This window comes from Chelonoidis abingdonii, chromosome 2 (genome assembly GCF_003597395.2).
Source record: "Chelonoidis abingdonii isolate Lonesome George chromosome 2, CheloAbing_2.0, whole genome shotgun sequence".
Classification (NCBI taxonomy): Eukaryota; Metazoa; Chordata; order Testudines; family Testudinidae; genus Chelonoidis; species Chelonoidis abingdonii.
In genome coordinates, this window is record NC_133770.1 from 7258930 (window position 1) to 7275605 (window position 16676).

The 16676-nt window shown below is 46.8% G+C and overlaps 1 protein-coding gene across 2 annotated transcripts in view; it reads left to right on the forward strand.

Moving 5' to 3' along the window:
- The window catches only part of MYL3 (myosin light chain 3), a 42128-nt gene extending 30661 nt beyond the window's left edge, over positions 1-11467 (forward strand). Inside the window, exons 4-7 of one of the 2 annotated variants that reach the window (XM_032778903.2) lie at positions 2555-2728; positions 6770-6847; positions 7271-7306; positions 10796-11467. In XM_032778903.2, the coding sequence (XP_032634794.1) occupies positions 2555-2728; positions 6770-6847; positions 7271-7299 (281 nt within the window). In that variant the 3' untranslated portion in view covers positions 7300-7306; positions 10796-11467. Of the gene's footprint in view, positions 1-2554; positions 2729-6769; positions 6848-7270; positions 7308-10795 lie in introns of those variants that run through there. The other variant, XM_075062157.1, reaches the window with a different exon arrangement.
- Positions 11468-16676: the final 5209 nt, after the last annotated feature.

Consider the following 16676-nt stretch of genomic DNA (forward strand, 5'->3'; position numbering starts at 1 on the left):
TAGCCATTGGGAGATGCTGGCCAGAGGGGTGTGTCCCCTCTCACAGAGATAGGCACTTAAGTTCTGGCTGCAGGGAGGCACCTAACTCTGCTTTTGATTCTGAAGCTGAGAACCATCTTTGGAATTAGGCGCCTCATGCCATTTGAGCAAGAAACCAGGGGAAGAAGAGGCCTTTCCTCATAATTTCCCCCCCGGTGGTGAGGGTGCTCACCTGGGATGTAGGAGATCCCGGGTTCATGTCTCCTTCTGCCTGAAGTGGAGAAGCTGTTGCACTGCAGATATATAATTAAGGACCCATTGGAGCAGGAAATCTAGATCCTGGGTCTCCCCCATCCTGAGAGTGCTCTAACCCACAGGTTATGGGGTCATGCTCATATGGATGTGCTCTCCCTCTCTCCGTGTGTCTTAAAGAGTCTGCAGCAGGAGAGACTGAGGGAGCCCCACATGAGAAAAGCCCATTGCCCAAAGGTTAGAACACTCACCTGAGAGGTGGAAGATCCCTGTTCAGATCCCTTCTCCCAGATGTGTACCCTAACCATTGGGCTGTAAGTTATGAGGGAAAGCCTAGTCCACATCTTCTCCTCTTCCTTGCCCCCATCTGTTTTGAGTAAGCTCCCCTCTGAGGACTCACAGGCAGCCTCTGGGCACTCCTGCTGGATCAGGCCTCTCTGGTGAGCGAGGCATCAGCGTGCCCATCTTCCACCAGTTTGTGGATGGCTCCGGGGCTCAGACCCATGGGCACCCACAAGGAGGCAGCCGTGTGCATGTCCAAAGGCAGAAACATTGGTGACAAGGGAACTCACACTGCAGAAACATAGGCGCCAAGCGTGTTTAGGTGCCTACAGGGTTCAGCATTGAGTGGTCCCAAAATGAGTACTGAGGTACCTGAAACAGGGACATGGGCACCTATCTTCTTTTGTGCATTCAGCCCTCAACGCTTAATCTCTCTCTGCCTCGATTCCCCATCTCTGTAATGGGGATAATGATACTTTCCTGCCTCACAGGATTGCCTTGAGGATAAAATTCATTTATGTTTAGCAGGTGCTCAGATATTCTGAGGGTCAAATGAGCAGATAGGTAGACTGGATTGTAGGGCATTCCCTGCTCTTTAAAGAAAAGTGTCACGTGAACTTTAGTGTTGGGTTTTCAGGTCTCCTCTGAAAGCTCCCCACACACAATATATCTGCCCATAGGAATGCAGGGCTGAGACTCCCAGATCCACAACTATGATCTAGCCCTGCAGACCTGCCCACACTGTCTGCCACCTCCATTTAAGCTAATTGGAATGGAGGCCTCTCAGCACCTTGGAGAATCAGGGTCTTATTGAATAATTGTGATAAATCATGATACAGCAAGTTTGGCTGATGACACAAGGGTGGACTTCAGAGCTATCCAAGAAAGAACTGTACCTTACGAGGACCTTGTTCCTTAGCTCAGTGGGGTGGGGGGGGGAGGGGGGCAAAGGATCATAGAAAATAGAGATGGAAAAGGCCCATTTGATAACCAGCCCCTCTCCTGCCTGCTCCGCAGTTTTAAACAGGCCTATGCTACAGGGCTGCCACCACTACCCTGATGCCCTTGGGAGACAACCGCACAGCAAAACTGATTCCACTGCCAGGGCTGTTTTCCAGATATTCATTTTCATTTGCTCAATTTCATCTACTTAGTCTTAATTAATTATCATTGATTAACCCTAAACAATTGTTTCCCACTCCTTGACATTTACATATTTCAAATACTTGCAGATGCTGTCTGTCCATCCCCATACATACCCATGTATCCATCCCCAACCATGCTCATATATCCATCCATCCCCATACATATTCATCTATGCAGCCATCCATCTACCATCCATCCATCCCCATACATACTCATCCATCTATCCTGATTCTTCTCCACCTATCTATTCATCCCATCTATCCATCCAATCATCCCCATCCATCTCCCCATCCATATCCATCCATCTGTCTATCCTTATACATACACATCTATCCATCCATCCCCATTCATACCTATCTATCTATCTAGTCTAATTCATACCTTTCCATCCATCTATCCCCATTCATACTTATCTGTCCATCTATACTCATTCATACCCTTCTATCCATCCATCCATCCTCATTTATGCCCATCTGACCATCTATACTCATTCATACCCTTTCATCCATCCAGCCACACTCACACATCTATCTGTCTATCTATCGATCTGAGAAACAAGCTGGGTGAGCTAATATCTTTTATTGGACCAACTTCTGTTGAGGTAAAAAGACATTACCTCACCCATCTTGTCTCTCTAATATCACGGGACCAATACGGCTACAACATCACTGCAAATATCCATCTACCTAGCATTCTCCATACATCTCTCTCTCTCTTTCTCTCTCTCTCTGTTATTATCATGGTCCCACGTTCCTGCCCTTCCATTTAGCTGACAGTTTGCCAAGCTCCCTGCCACACACATCCTGCAAAGTGTTGTTCACCTGCTGAATGTCCCTGAGCCCCACTGTTTCCCCAGAATCCCTTGCATCTTTCTTTTGAATCTGTGCTCTTACAGAAATGAACAGCAAAATGATTGACTTCGAGACCTTCCTGCCCATGCTCCAGCACATCTCCAAGACCAAAGACACTGGCACCTATGAGGACTTTGTGGAAGGCCTGCGGGTGTTCGACAAGGAGGGGAACGGAACTGTCATGGGTGCTGAGCTCCGCCATGTTTTGGCTACTCTGGGTAAGAAGAAACTTTCTTCATATAATTTCAACTTTGAGGTCTTTTCAACCCAGCTGGTAATATACAGACTGGTGTGAATGTGCATCACTGCTCTCTGCTGGACAGAAAAGCAGGTGCACTTAAGCATCTGGGATGATCATGTCACCGTCTAGTGTCAGGGGTTATAAGAAGTCCTAAAAAGATTCCAGCGCAGGATCATTGTCTTTCAGCTCAAATGTTCACAGGTTTTCTCTCTCTCTGAGTTCTGAGTTCTCTCTTTCTAGTTCTATCATTCTATTCCCCCTGATAACTGTTAATTTTATATGGCCAAAGAATTGCCCAGCTCTGGCAGACACTTTCTTTGTAAACTGTGAAAAACTCATCTGTGTCTTTGCTGTTTTTCTTTAGTTGCATAGACTTATGATGAAGGCATTTCATTTTAGGTCTATCTCTGCTAATGACACTTGACAAGATTAAAACAGAATTTTAAATGTCAAGTTCCCTTTTCACCATTTATGCTGTTTGTTTACTTTGGGGTCCAAATTAGGGTGACCAGAATCCCGATTTTATAGAGATAGTCCCAATATTCAGGGCTTTGTCTTATATAGGCACCTATTACCAATACACCCCCCCCACACACACACACACCGTCCTGATTTTTGACACTTGATATCTGGTCACCCTAGTCCAAATTCAGTGCCGAGGCAAGTGATCCCAATACCAGTGAGGTCAGGGGAACTGTGTCCATTCAAAGCATCTTGGACAAAGAAACTAGTTTGCTCAGTTTTGTCAATTTAGCTAGACATTTCCCCTTTCTGGTTCTCCTGCCCCAGCACAACACTGTCATGCCTGGCTTTCAAGCCCCAGTGGGGAATATTTCAATCCAAAGGAAAATCACTGAGTTAGCAAAAAAGTCAGTACGTTTTAATTCAGATTAGGACTTCAACGAGCCCCAACTGGTGTAAATCTGGGTTCAGTGGAATGACATAGATTTCCACCAGCTGGCCCAATGCACTCAAAATCAATGGTGTAAAATTGGATTAACACAACGGTGAAGCCAGCCCAGTATATTTTATTTTAAATGCCATCTATATTTTTGGCTAAAGCTACTTGACAATTTCACTTTCCAGCTGAAAAATAGGTTGACACCAACATTTTAAAATCTGCACACGTATCTTGTTACTGATTAGCAGATCTGAAGTGGCTTTTTGCATGTATTTGGCTCTATATGTCGAGGGGAAAGCTTTTTAATTCACTATTAAGCAGTTAATAGGACACTTTAATTGCAACATACTTTCCTGGCAGTCACATATGGTGCTGAATAAGACCCTTAAGCAAACCCCACGAAAGTCACTGGAAAGATTTGCATTGACTTCAAAGGACTTTTGAGCAGGGTCAAATCTTCAGCCAGTGAAAACTGGTGTCACTTCCTTGGCTTCAATGGAGCTCCAGCAGTTTATACCAGCTGAAAATTTGGCCTGTTCTGCACACCAGTAGGAGACGTAGCCGCTCTGTCAGCGTCCGACTTTGAAGTTTCATTGCAACAGGTATGCGAAGCAGGGTAAAATTGTTAGCTCATTGTGGGCCTGTGATTATTATATACTGCTACTATGAGGTTGCTTTAAAGGTCCCAATAAGGACCGAGGCCCCATTTATATAAAAAGAGACAATCCCTGCTCCCAAAAAGCTTACACTCTAAAGCGTCTAGACAGACACATGCTGGGAGAAGAAACAGGGGCCCAGAGAGAGGAAGAAACTCCCTTCCTCATGTAACTAGTCCTTGGGCCTGACTCTGCTCTCATTTACACCAGCGTTGAAATCCAGATTGATCCAGTGCAGCTGTGATGGGGCCGTCATGAAGAATTCAGATTTTAAAGCAGACACCGCGCCAGTCTTCAGTTTCAAATGGGATGTGCTAAGGTGCAAGGAAGCCGAAGGGGAGACAAGCAGACAAGCCAGGAATGGGCTCAGGGGCAGAGACCATGGCAGGCTGGGGGCAGGGAGGTGGGGAACGGGCTAAATGCTCAGTTCATGTTGTGGTCACTTGGGCAGGAAAGTTCAATCCAAACCAAGGTGCAGGAGAGATTGTGCAGGCTCTGCAGCACTGGGGGAAGGTGAGGGGAGATGGGGCCCAGTGGAGACCACACACAGAACCAGCACAGTGCAGGGGAGAACTCCCAGCCACTGATGGAGGCAATAGGACCCATGCTCTGGCCTCCTGCTCTGTGGACAGGGCCAGGCAGAGTCGCAGCCCCTGCAGAAACTGTAGCAGGGATTGGCCAGGCACTGATGATGTCATCTGGATGCTTTCTACAGGTTGGACTCTGGACAGATTCTGTCCTGTGCTGACTGACTGTTCTCCCCAACCCTTCTCCCACAATATCTTCACTTCAGCCTCACTCCAACTGCCCTCCGTTCTCCTCTCCTCCCTCTTCTGCCCTGCCTGCCCCTCCTTCTTTAAGTCTTCTCCCTCCCCTTGCCTTTCTATTCTCTGATCTCCTCCTAACAGAGCAGAACTCAAAAGAAAAACTGTGGCACTAACATGACATTTGCCAACCATCACAAATGATCACCCCTGCTTGTGTGTTATGCTCCTTGTCCCCTATCCTGAATCTGTCTTGCCTATTTAGACTATTGGGACCAGGACTGTCTCTTACGCTTTGTACAACATCTCGCACAATGTGGCTACATCCTTAAGCAATCCCTAGGCACTACCATAAAAATATTAATCACAGTGTTGCTAGCCTGAAGTATTCAAAAATCATGAGATCAGTTTAAAAAAGTGAGATTTTTTTAAAAATAAACTAGGTTCTTTTTATTTGTCTTTTGGTCTCAGAACAATTGGGTTAACCTGGATCATGTTCTTAGGGTTTTCTCTACAGCTAGAAAGTCACTTTTTTAGAAAAAAATGAGAGCTGAGATTCTCACTTAATCACAGAACTCCTGGAGTTGGAGCTTTAAGAAAACTATACTCACAATTAAATTGACAGTTGGCAACATTGTAAATCATAATCATATTTAGTACTATCTAAAATACATTATTTCTGTAAATTAAGCTCTGTTAACACTCCAGATGGCTCCATCCTTTGCTCCCAAGAGCACCATTTCAATCAATATGTGTCGTGCCACTGATTTCAGTGGGAGTGGGAGCAGACCCTGAAAGACCAGAGGTCCTGGGTTACAGCTTGGATCCCTTCTGGATCTAAAACTCAAAGCTAAACTGAAGTGACATTACTATGAGTTTTCCTTGAGTGATAACTGAGGGGAAAGGTCCCATTGATGTCAAAATTCCGTTGATTTTAATTGATTTCATTAATTTTAGTGGAAGTGAGGTGCCTAAACACATCTAAAAATCTGGACCTCAGGACTTTAAGATTTTGCCCCTAAAGTATATTTATAGTTAGAAAAGTGATAATGTGAAAATGATATGGTGAGGATTTCCACATTTGTTCAGAGTCACTGGCTTTTAGATCAAATTTCCTCCATTTGCAAGCCCTAAAGTGGATTTTTAACATTCAACATTGGGATCTCTCTCTCTCTCTCTCTCTTTTCTTATGTGGCATCTATCACCACAGCACCTGAGCACGTCTCAAGTATTAAAAATGCACTTTAACAACACTTTATTTCATCTGGGTTCTTTTTGCTACTTCGATCTTCAGTGTGAAATGAAGAAGGTATGTGAGGTAGCATAGAATCTGATTCTCTCCCACAAATAAATTTGTTAGTCTCTAAGGTGCCACAAGTACTCCTGTTCTTTCTCCCACACCTGTATGGGAGAATTGAAAAGTTTGATTTCTCCACACCAAGTCAGCAGCTATGACTTGAAGACAGACAAACAGACAGATAGCAGCTAAGATGAGTAAGAAAATGCTGTTAGTGTGTAGGCAGTTTTTGGATGGTGACCACTACCCAACCCAAGCAATGGTTTGGACACATAAAACCATAGAATCATAGAATATCAGGGTTGGAAAAGACCTCAGGAGGTCATCTAGTCCAACCCCCTGCTCAAAGCAGGACCAACACTCCTAAACACTGAGCAGGAATTTGTTTTTTTCTATCCAGGTGAGAGGTTGAGTGAAGAGGAGGTCGATAAGCTAATGGCTGGCCAGGAAGATGCCAATGGTTGTATCAACTATGAAGGTATGAAGTGGTTAGGGTTGGATTCATCCCACAAGGCTTGGTGTCAATAAGCCCGTGAAAGTTTGGCTCAACGATGGGCCTCAACCGCAAAGCTATGATTTGGATCTGACCTTCCCCAAAGTTTGGGTGCCATGATCCAGTTCAAGTCCATCATCCACAATGAGATTCCTTGTCCCTTCCACAGAAGCAGCTGAGGCTGGCCACTCAGATATTGGCTAGAGAGACCAGTAGAACATACTGTAGATATTATCTTAAGGATCTGTCACCATGGCACCTGGGGGCTTATTTACAAAGCTAAATTGCATTCATTATGTGAAACGATGAGAGGGGAATGGAATTAAATAACAACAGTGCTGAACAGATGCAGAATGCTCCTAAAGTGAAGGAAATAGATGCTAAATTATCTCTTTCTATTAATTCCAGCTTTTGTGAAGCACATCATGACCAACTAAATACTCGGTGAGCCTCTTCCTTCTTCATCCCTCAATCCCATCCTATGTTCAGTTTTCCCTGTTGGCTTTTCAGCCTCCTCCTCATCTAGGGGGTGTGGGGTCACATGTAGCTGGAACTCAGCCTTTTTCTCCAAAGACCTTGTTTCCAAAGCCACAGTCTAAGATGCCCTGGATGCTGAGGAGAATTGCCTGACCAGCTAGCCCTCCGCTGTGAGTTGGTATCTACCGTTCAGTTTATATACAGGGGATATTTATCCCTTTCAGATCATTTTCAGGAGACCGCAAGGCAAATACCCTTGTGAATGGTCATTATGAAATCTGAAGCTATGTTTTCATTTCAGTTTTGTTCAGGGTTGTATTTCCAATTTGCTCTTCCATCTCTGTTCTGGAAAACAGCACTTTTGGATGTGAGGGCATTTCAGAGACAAAATCTTTCAGGGCTAGATTTTCAACTCTTAAATTGATAGTTCATTGCACAAGAGGCTGGAAATAATATATCCCCATTACCCTGATAACTAGAGGCCCAATTCAGAACCTATTGTCTGATCACCCACCCCACCAATTTTAGGGAGAGTAAAATGAAACTCACCCTTACTTTTGGCTTATCTCTTGCTAGCTGCCATAATATAGGCCTTTGAGAAGAGAGTGAAGGGTGGATGTGGGAACCATGGAATCAATCTATGTCTCTGAGTTGGGATTGGAAAACCCATCATTGTGTGAAATGCAAATGATCAGTCACTGGGGATGAACATTTTCAGTGGGCTGTAGGAGGAACTCAGACAAGAACTGCCATTCAAGGGAGTTACGCATAATTTTCCACGCTGCACTGGATCTAAAGTACAATGAACCTGTGACCTACCTTCTGAAAACTCTAGTGATTTAGGGTGCTTACATTTTTGGTAGTCCAATGTAAGATACCCTAAAAGAGCCTTACTTTCAGAAGATAGGCACTCAGCACTTTCTGAAAATCAGGCCCCTTAGAGGTGTCCCAAGCTGGATGCCTGAAAACTGAAGACCCTAAAAATCACTGATCACTTTTGAAAATATAGCTGTGTAATTTAAAGGTTTTGCTGCAGGGGTGAAAGTAAGCCGGTACGGGCCAGTACGGCGTGCCAGAAAAAAGTAGCCACCAGTACTGGCCCATACCGCTGACTTTAAGGCGCTGCTACAACAGCACTTTAACATCACTGCCTCTTTTGCGTCCCTCATGGGCGGCCCTGCTGGGTCCCTACCAGCAGGGTTGTCAAGGGGGGGGCACAAAAGAGGCAGCGATGAGGGGCATAAAAGGGGCAGTGATGTTAAAGCTCTGCTCTGGCAAAGGATCCTGCAGTAGCAGCAGCGGCGGCTGGAGCCCTGGGCCCTTTAAATCGCTGCTGAAGTCCCGGTCAGCATGGATCACGCAGCACAGATGGGATGCTGACCCCAGCTCCACTCCTTCTGCCCGAGGCCTCGCCCCTTTTCCAGGGTGGGTCGGGTGGGTGGGGGTCAGAGCTGGCCCCGTACCAGTGAAAGCTCAATTTTACTTTCCCCCGTGCTTTGCTGTCATAGTCTTTCCCTGTAGGGAAGACGAGAAGAAACTGATTTGGGAGGAAGTCACGGGTAAACAAAAATCGTTGTCTAAATAGAAAGAAGTAACTCAAGCTTATGGTTCTAAACCCAGATTCTCTATTACTGGCCACTCACAACACTGATTCTCCACCTTTATGGGCAGCTCTCCCAGTTTTCCAGATGAAGCCCTCGGTTGTTCCAGGCAGTACCTTTGGCCTCCCACTCAGTAATGCGTTCTCCAAACCACAATACAGCTTAAGTACCTCAAACCCAAGTCTCGCCGTTCCAAACTGGCTGAACTTTATTTCCAGTATTTACTACCCATGGTTTTCTTATCCCTTCCTGGAAAACATTTCTGCGTGTCTTATCCCCGTATTTATATCTTGATAGCCCATGGGAAAAGTTTGACCTAAGAACCGACCACCCCATTTATTTTGCAAAGGATCTGATAGGCCAGGAAAGAGATTGGCTTCATTTGGACCAGTTCCTTTCTCTTCAGCTTTGCTTTATTTTTCTACCCACGCACTGACTAGGCCCAGCTTTGCTTAGCTTGTAAGATCTGACACTGTCACAGCCCACGGTGATAAGACAGCAAAATGTAGCTTTTTGGTTTTGTGTTTCTCTGAGGCCCAAGGGAGTGAGTTCATTTGAGTCAGAGTCAAGTCCAGGTCTCCAGTACTTTGGTTCCAAAATATAATTTGCCACCAAAATGTGAATTGGCTTTAAACAGCTGCTGTTTTCTTGTCACCGTCCAGTTCTCTTTCTTTCAGGACTTTCTCTCTCATCCCTATGTACACACTGTTTTATCTAATGCCTAGCACTTTTAAATCCCCTCCAGCCCACATCCAGAATGGACTGTGTCCACAGCTAACATAATTCATCATGATTATTGTTTAGAGATAGTCCCAAATCAAACGTGTGCCACCCCACCGCAGCTTTGGGAAAATTCGGATCTGGAGACCAAACTGATAACAGACCTCTAACCGTATAACAAGCCAACTCCAACCCCTGGATATGAATCCATCTGAATTTTGTGGCGATTTAGATCTGAATCTGAATTAGGAGCGTGGCTCTGATTAATGGGTCAAACCAAAGCATCAGGCTTGAACATCCCAAACACCGAGGGAAGCATGGATCTGAAGCCAAATGTAGCAGCTTAAGTGATCTGTGTTCTTCTTGTTTATGGTCATTGGTTATCACAACTAGTTTGCCTGTTGGCATCTTTATTCTCAACCACAGACTGTCCCTCCACTTACTCTCCAACCGGCTGCTGCAAACTCTTGATAATACAGTATAATTTGTTACATCCTCTGCTAGTGAATCCTCGGTTTATTTTGTTAGATCTCTGAGCCAAGTGCTTGGCTTTCAGCCAGCTCTTGTCGCTTCACATTCAGCCTGGCCGTAGGGAAGCATTCTCAGATTTGCTGATCTTTTCACTTCTTACGCTAATAACTCAGAAAAGGTACAAGGCATAGGTGATGCTGTTTCCTCTCTGTGGGATGGAAACTATGGTCAGATAAGAGTAATGAGTGCAATACATGAAACGACATAGGGAGGTAGTATGGTATAGAGGATAGGACACTGGGCTATAACTCACTGTTCCTGGCTCTGCCACTGGATTGCCATATGTCCTTGGGAAAGTCACTTTGCCTCTTTGTTCTTCTATTCCCTTTTCTGTGTTTTTATTTAGGACCCTAAGCTCTTCAGGGAAGGGATTGTCTTTCACTTTGTACAGCGCCTACAACAGTGGGACCCAGTCTCTGGCCCTTACTGCAATTTAAATAATAACACTAGAGTGAGAATCAGTTTGATGTTTCATTATTGAGAATCCAAGTGCAGATCCAAGAGAATCCAAGTGCAGATCCAAGAGTCCCAAAGCTGGTTGGGGCTTTGCCTTTTGCTGGTTTTTTTTTTTTCCCCTCATGCTTAAAAATAACTTTGTTTTTAGGACAAGACAGATTCCAACGAACCCCCGATGCTGATCTTGGATTTCGACGTAACGGGAATGTCTCTTCATTTTCCAGCCCAGATTCCTATTACAAAGCTACAAAATGTCCCAGCCCTGAGGTTATTTGGATAATTTATTTTTCCCATGGGAGGATGGGTGGCCTTTACAGAAATGTGGTGATCAGAAGGAACTGGGGTCTGAATTATGAGTACCTTGGCAGTCTCATTGCTCTCTGATACAAGAGAGAAAACAGTGACTTGATACATATAGGCTTGGGGGGAGGATATTTCACTTATTTCATACCAAAAAGAACTGGAAGATCTGAAATTTAGCAGTTTTTTTTCCCCTCTAACACAACTGGATCCATCTCTTTGCATTTGTTGCGTCCAGAGGAATTTGAGGCTTCAAAGTTAGCTCACAAGTGGGGTGGAATAGGCGGAATTAACACTGATTAGTGTAAAGAACTCTCTGGTGTGCAGGAAATATTCTCTGGGGGTATATTGGTCCTTGAGGAAATGTGGGAGAGGGATGCGTAATATCCACCAATGCACCATCAAATGCAACCTAATGCATTACCTTCTGGGATGTAGAAGGCACAAGTTTATTTTCAACCTGAATAAAGCACCTTTTCTGGCATGAAATGTGGGCATTTTAACTTGATTTTGTGTCAGTTGAAAGCATCCTTGTCCATAAATGGCTCTTCCAGTTCAGCTGCCTGAATGATGGAGTAAGTGAAACATCTAACCCAGTTCAGATTGGAGAATGTTCTGATACAGGTGCCTCTTGTTACTGTAGCTTTTCTCATTAAAGCATTCTTTTCTCATGTGTGGGGGTCTTTGTTCCTTGTTTGCTGCATTGTGTGCGTGTGTATTAGAGAGGGGCCATAGCTAAAGCCACAAGTCTGAACTGCAGATTGGAGTCTGAATTTCTCATTTCTGTGAGGGGCATAACAAAATCAAGGCTCCAACCCTTCTGTACTGTGGTGGTTTGAGGTGCATTCCAAATCTGATGACAGGACGTTTGGCTTCTGTGTTCGTACATTTTAGAGCTTACTTCCCTTTGCTGCAGAAATCCCTGGGTGAATTTCTATGGCCGGTGTTATGCAGAAATGCAGAGTCCATGATCACAAGTGCTTCCTTCTGGCCTTAAAACCTATGGATCCATTGAGACAGTCTGTACAGTTTCAAGCTGCAAACTTGGATCTGAATCTGGAGCTGAGATTCTGGTTAGGTCCAACTGAATAGATAAAACTCAGCCATTTTCTCCAAGGTGAGACAAAACATCACTTCGATGCCTTCTAGACAACCCCCCGAAATGCTTTAGGTCACAATGAAATTTGCTATGCACTGTTCTATATAAAACATTTTGCAAATACTTGCTACCCATGCAAACGATAGAACCTTGGCGGCACTGACTAAGCTGTGTATGTAGTATCCCCATCCACCCAGTTACCTTCTTAAATGCCAATCTGCTTACAGGTTGTGATGGCTAGGCCTGGGTTCTTCTGGATCCTGCCACCCACTCCTCAGTGTGTAACTTCTTTATTCTCTTTCCACAGGAATTTATTTGGCAGTGCTTCCCTCCTCTCCTTGCTCTTTCCCGGCAGGGTCATCAGGGCAGCTTGGGAGGAAAATTCTCACCACAGGGTGACCCCGACTTACTTTCCAGAGAGTTGGAGACTTCCAAGAATTAATGCAAATACAGACAAAGACATTTTATTAAACAGGAGAGAAATATAACCTAACGGTAGAACTTTATTCTCAGGGTCACTGATGCCCACGTTGATAATACCCGTGAAGTTTCCCAGTCATGTGACCTGATATAACCTGATAATGTGACCCAATAATGTCATGTGATCTGACAAAGTCATGTGACCTGGTAATGAAAATTAGTATCCCATTGGTACACACATTTTGTTGGGGCCCTCGATGACTTGTGACCACAATATCTTCTGTGCAGCAGTTAGCGATGTGGCTGACTGGGCCCAGTACAACCCCAAAGACTCACAAGTGGGATAGGGCGGTGAGACCCTCCGCAGGTTTAATGGGCAACAGGTAATAAAATTCCCAAGCCCTGACCCCCTGGCTTGAGGACGCAGTTCGCAGTTCACTAGCTAACTAAAAGATGGTGACTCATAATTCTGTGAATGAGCCTCAGGTTCAGAGAGGACTCTGGACTTCTCAGTTACTGCAGAGGGGCTAATGATCGCTGCTGGCAGGCGTCCTTTTCATGCAGGAGTCAGGCTGCCTCTGGCCCCAGGATTTCCCCTCACCGCAGGGTGCTGAGTTCAAGGTGCAGATTACAAAACTATACTGAATTCCAAACTTTGGTCTCCTACCCTAGTACCCAGACACACTCATCTGACTCCAGGAGTTGGGAATTTCAGAAAACTGCAAACATCGGGAGTCTCTCATGAGACTGGGTAACACTGCAGGAAAGGACCGAGGGTCATTGGCAGAACTGGGTGAGAGCCCAGGACTGGACAACCATGAAGCATCATTTGTTAGGAGCTGTGCGCACTTGCAGAGAAGGCTTGGGGGAGTCCTCTGGCCCCAGCCCTGGGGCAGCCTGCCTGCACCCCAAACTCCTCATCCCTGGTTCCATCTTAGAGCCCACACCTCCAGCCAGATCCCTCCTCCCCGCCCGCATCCCAACCCTCTGCCCCAGCCCTGAGCCTCTTCCTGCATCCTGAACCCCTCATCCCTGGCCCCACCCTAGAGCCCTCAGCCCCAGTTAGAGCCCTCACCCCCGCACCCTACCCTCTGCCCTACTCTGGACCACCTCCCACACTCCTTACCATTGGCTTATTAGGGCTAGTGTCTAGTGTTAGTTATGTAAAGCGGGGTAAGCTGGAATGTTTTGCAATATTATGATTTTATGAAAACTCTAGTCAAAAGATATAATTATGTTGGGTCACGGGCACCAATAATTTTCTTCAGCTAGGTCATGAGGAAAAAGGTTGAAAACCACTGTGCTAGGAAACAGCTGGTATCTCTTCAGAGCCAGAAGGGGCCAGAAACCAGAGAGATAAAAGAAGCTGTGGCCATAGGTGCTCTGCTCTGGAGGCCCCTTCAGGAGACCCTTGGCTGGCGGAAGGGTTTGGGAGGGTCCCTTGGCTGTTGTAAGCCTGTGGCAGACTCCAGGTGGAAAAGTCTGGGAGTCCTGCAGCTATAAAGTGCAGGGACAGACTCTGGGGAGGCAGGCCTGGGAGCGGCTGCTCAGGAGAGGGCTTTCTGTGTCTATTTTGAATTTTAGGTGACTAAACCAGACCCCAAGATGGGTTGTTGGTATTGAGCACCTGGGGTGGGACCCACAAAGGTACATAGGCTACTACACCCTAGACTTAGGCACTTAAATCTCAGGTTTACATGCCCAAGGCCCAGTTTTAGGTGCCACAAAACTCCTGCCGAATGCTGTAGGCACCTCACCTCACTTGGCGCCCAAGTGTTTGCAACGAATGTTGCCTAGGCGCCGATATGTCTGCCTCTGGTCTTGTGCACTGCTGCCTCTCTTGAGGCGCCTCGCTCCCGCCTGGGGCCTAGAGAGATTCACAACCCTGGGAAGACGGGCGCTTGGCCGTCTACGCTGCATGCGGGGCCCGACCCAGTATCGGGCCCCTCAGGCAGGTTCAACACAAAACAGCTGGGCAGGGGGACGGGGAAGAGGTCCCTTATAACCTTTAGCCCAGTGTTTGGTACTCACCTGGGGGTGGGAGACCCTCCCCCATTCAAGTCCCCTCTCCCCTCAGGGGAGGATTTGAATTGGGATCTATCACCTCAGCGGTAAGTGCTCTAAACCCTGTGATATTCTCCCATGGAGGCTCCCCCAGTCTCTCCTACTGAAGCTGGTCCATTTTAATTAAGTAATTGAATAATTAAATATTAATTGGGCCCAAGAAGGAGTCAGAATGACTCTAGAGCCTGGCAGTTGGGGACTCACTCGAGAAATAACGTGGCCCTGTTCAAATCCCAGTTCCCCATCTGGTAGCAGCGGGACTTGACCTGGGGGACGTGGCAAACACCCTACTTAAGTACCCTAACCATTGGGCTACAGGTTATAATGGAAATAATCCTCCAACTCCGGCTGCTTTGTGTGAAGTCTCCTGAAGGACCTGGCAGGGTGAGCGCCCTCTGGGCACACCGACTGGCTCAGCCCCCGAATGCCCATTTTCCCCCTGGTTTGTGGATCACAAGCAGACCTAGCCACCTCCCGGCGGTCCAGACTTAGGTGCTGAACTCTGAGAGCGGGATGGGGCTTGGCCCTCCCCCACTGGTGGGTTTTTCCCCTTGACTAGCTTAGGCAATACCCCACCTCACGTCCCTGTAATTTTCTAGGCGCCGAAAAGTCCCACCCATAAGCCTTTGTGGTGCTATGGAGGGAACTGAGGCAGGATGCTGCAGGGCTGCCCTGGGTCATGAGAGGGGTCTCAGGAGGGGGGTAGTCACAGGGCCCTTGGGCAGGACTGACGGAGGGTGTGAGGTGGGAAAGGAAGGAGGTGAATTGGCAGAACAGGGTGAGGAGGCGAGACCAAAACAACAGGCGCTGTTCCAGGTGATGTGCATCAGCAGAGCTATTTGCGGGAACGGAACTGGAATAGCAGGAGGTGCTGTGCTGAGGCGACTTGGCCGAGCCGTGTGTGGGAGAGGGCTGGAAGTTTGCCTAGTGTTCAGTCCGTGCTCTGCTTGTCTCAGGACGTGCTGTTACAGCGTTTCGCTTTCATGAGCACAAGATTCGCTCATAAGTTAACAAGAATAAACAAACAATATCCTCCCCCCCCCTTAAGAAAATAACATCCTATCTGGAGAATGCTGCTTTTTTTTCTAAAATGGGGCCAGGAGACTTGCCAAGTTTCTTGCAGATCTTTTTATAGCAGGAGCATCTGGCTTGCTGGGAGATTTGGGAGTAGAGTTGGTGGCTTTACATCTGCTGTGGTTAAGCTGCTAATGGACTGACTGTCTGGGCCGCCGCCTTCGCTGCTAATTTTTCTAGCACCAGACATTAGGTGTTTGGGCAGTTTGAGCCCATTGACCACCAATATGTTTGCTGGAATTACACTGTCCAGTCAGCAGCAGTTTTCAGTACGACAGCTCTTTGTGCAGATGCTGCTTCAGGATGTAACCAACCTGCTGGGACACACTCTGTGCATCTTGTCTGATAACTCGCCTTGACATGCTGCCTATGAAATGCTTGCCAATGGGTAGGTGGCTCGTTTTCAGGGCTCACTCGGCTTCCATTGCTCTGAACTATGGGCCTGAGAAAATGTGATTTCATGGACCAGGTGGAAATCGTGAAATTAGCCTGATATTGTGATGCTGGTGCTGCTCGTGGGGGGTTAGCAAGCTGATTCCTTCCTGGAGAGGGGTGGGGAGGCAGGAGCTATCCCACCTCTGCTTGTCCTATCCTTAGGGGCAGGAAGTGGGTCTCACTGATGGCTAAAATGACAATCACCCCCTGCATAGGCAGCGAAAGCCAGTTCACTGCATAGATGAGCCGTGTGGCACCAGCCAAGCCAGGACAGGGATCGGGCCCCAACTTGCTCCATGCTCAGCTGTGGCCTGGACTGCTGCTTATGTGAAAAATTGGGACAGGAGGTGGAGGGTAACTGGAGCCTATATAAAAGAAAGGCCCAAAAATCGGGACTGTCCCTATAAAATTGGGACATCTGGTCACCCTAGATACCACAGAACCAGCTGGCAAGAAGCTAAGAGACTAGGATCCATCCCACCACTGCAGCCAGCAGTACCCAGCACTGCTGCAGCTTGGAACACAAGCAGCTGTGTGGGGGGACAGGGGGAGCCTGCCCCAGCACAGGGACTAGGGTAGCCAGATGGATCCCCAACTCAGCTCCTCACCAGCCAGCACTGGGGTTTCTCCCCCGAGC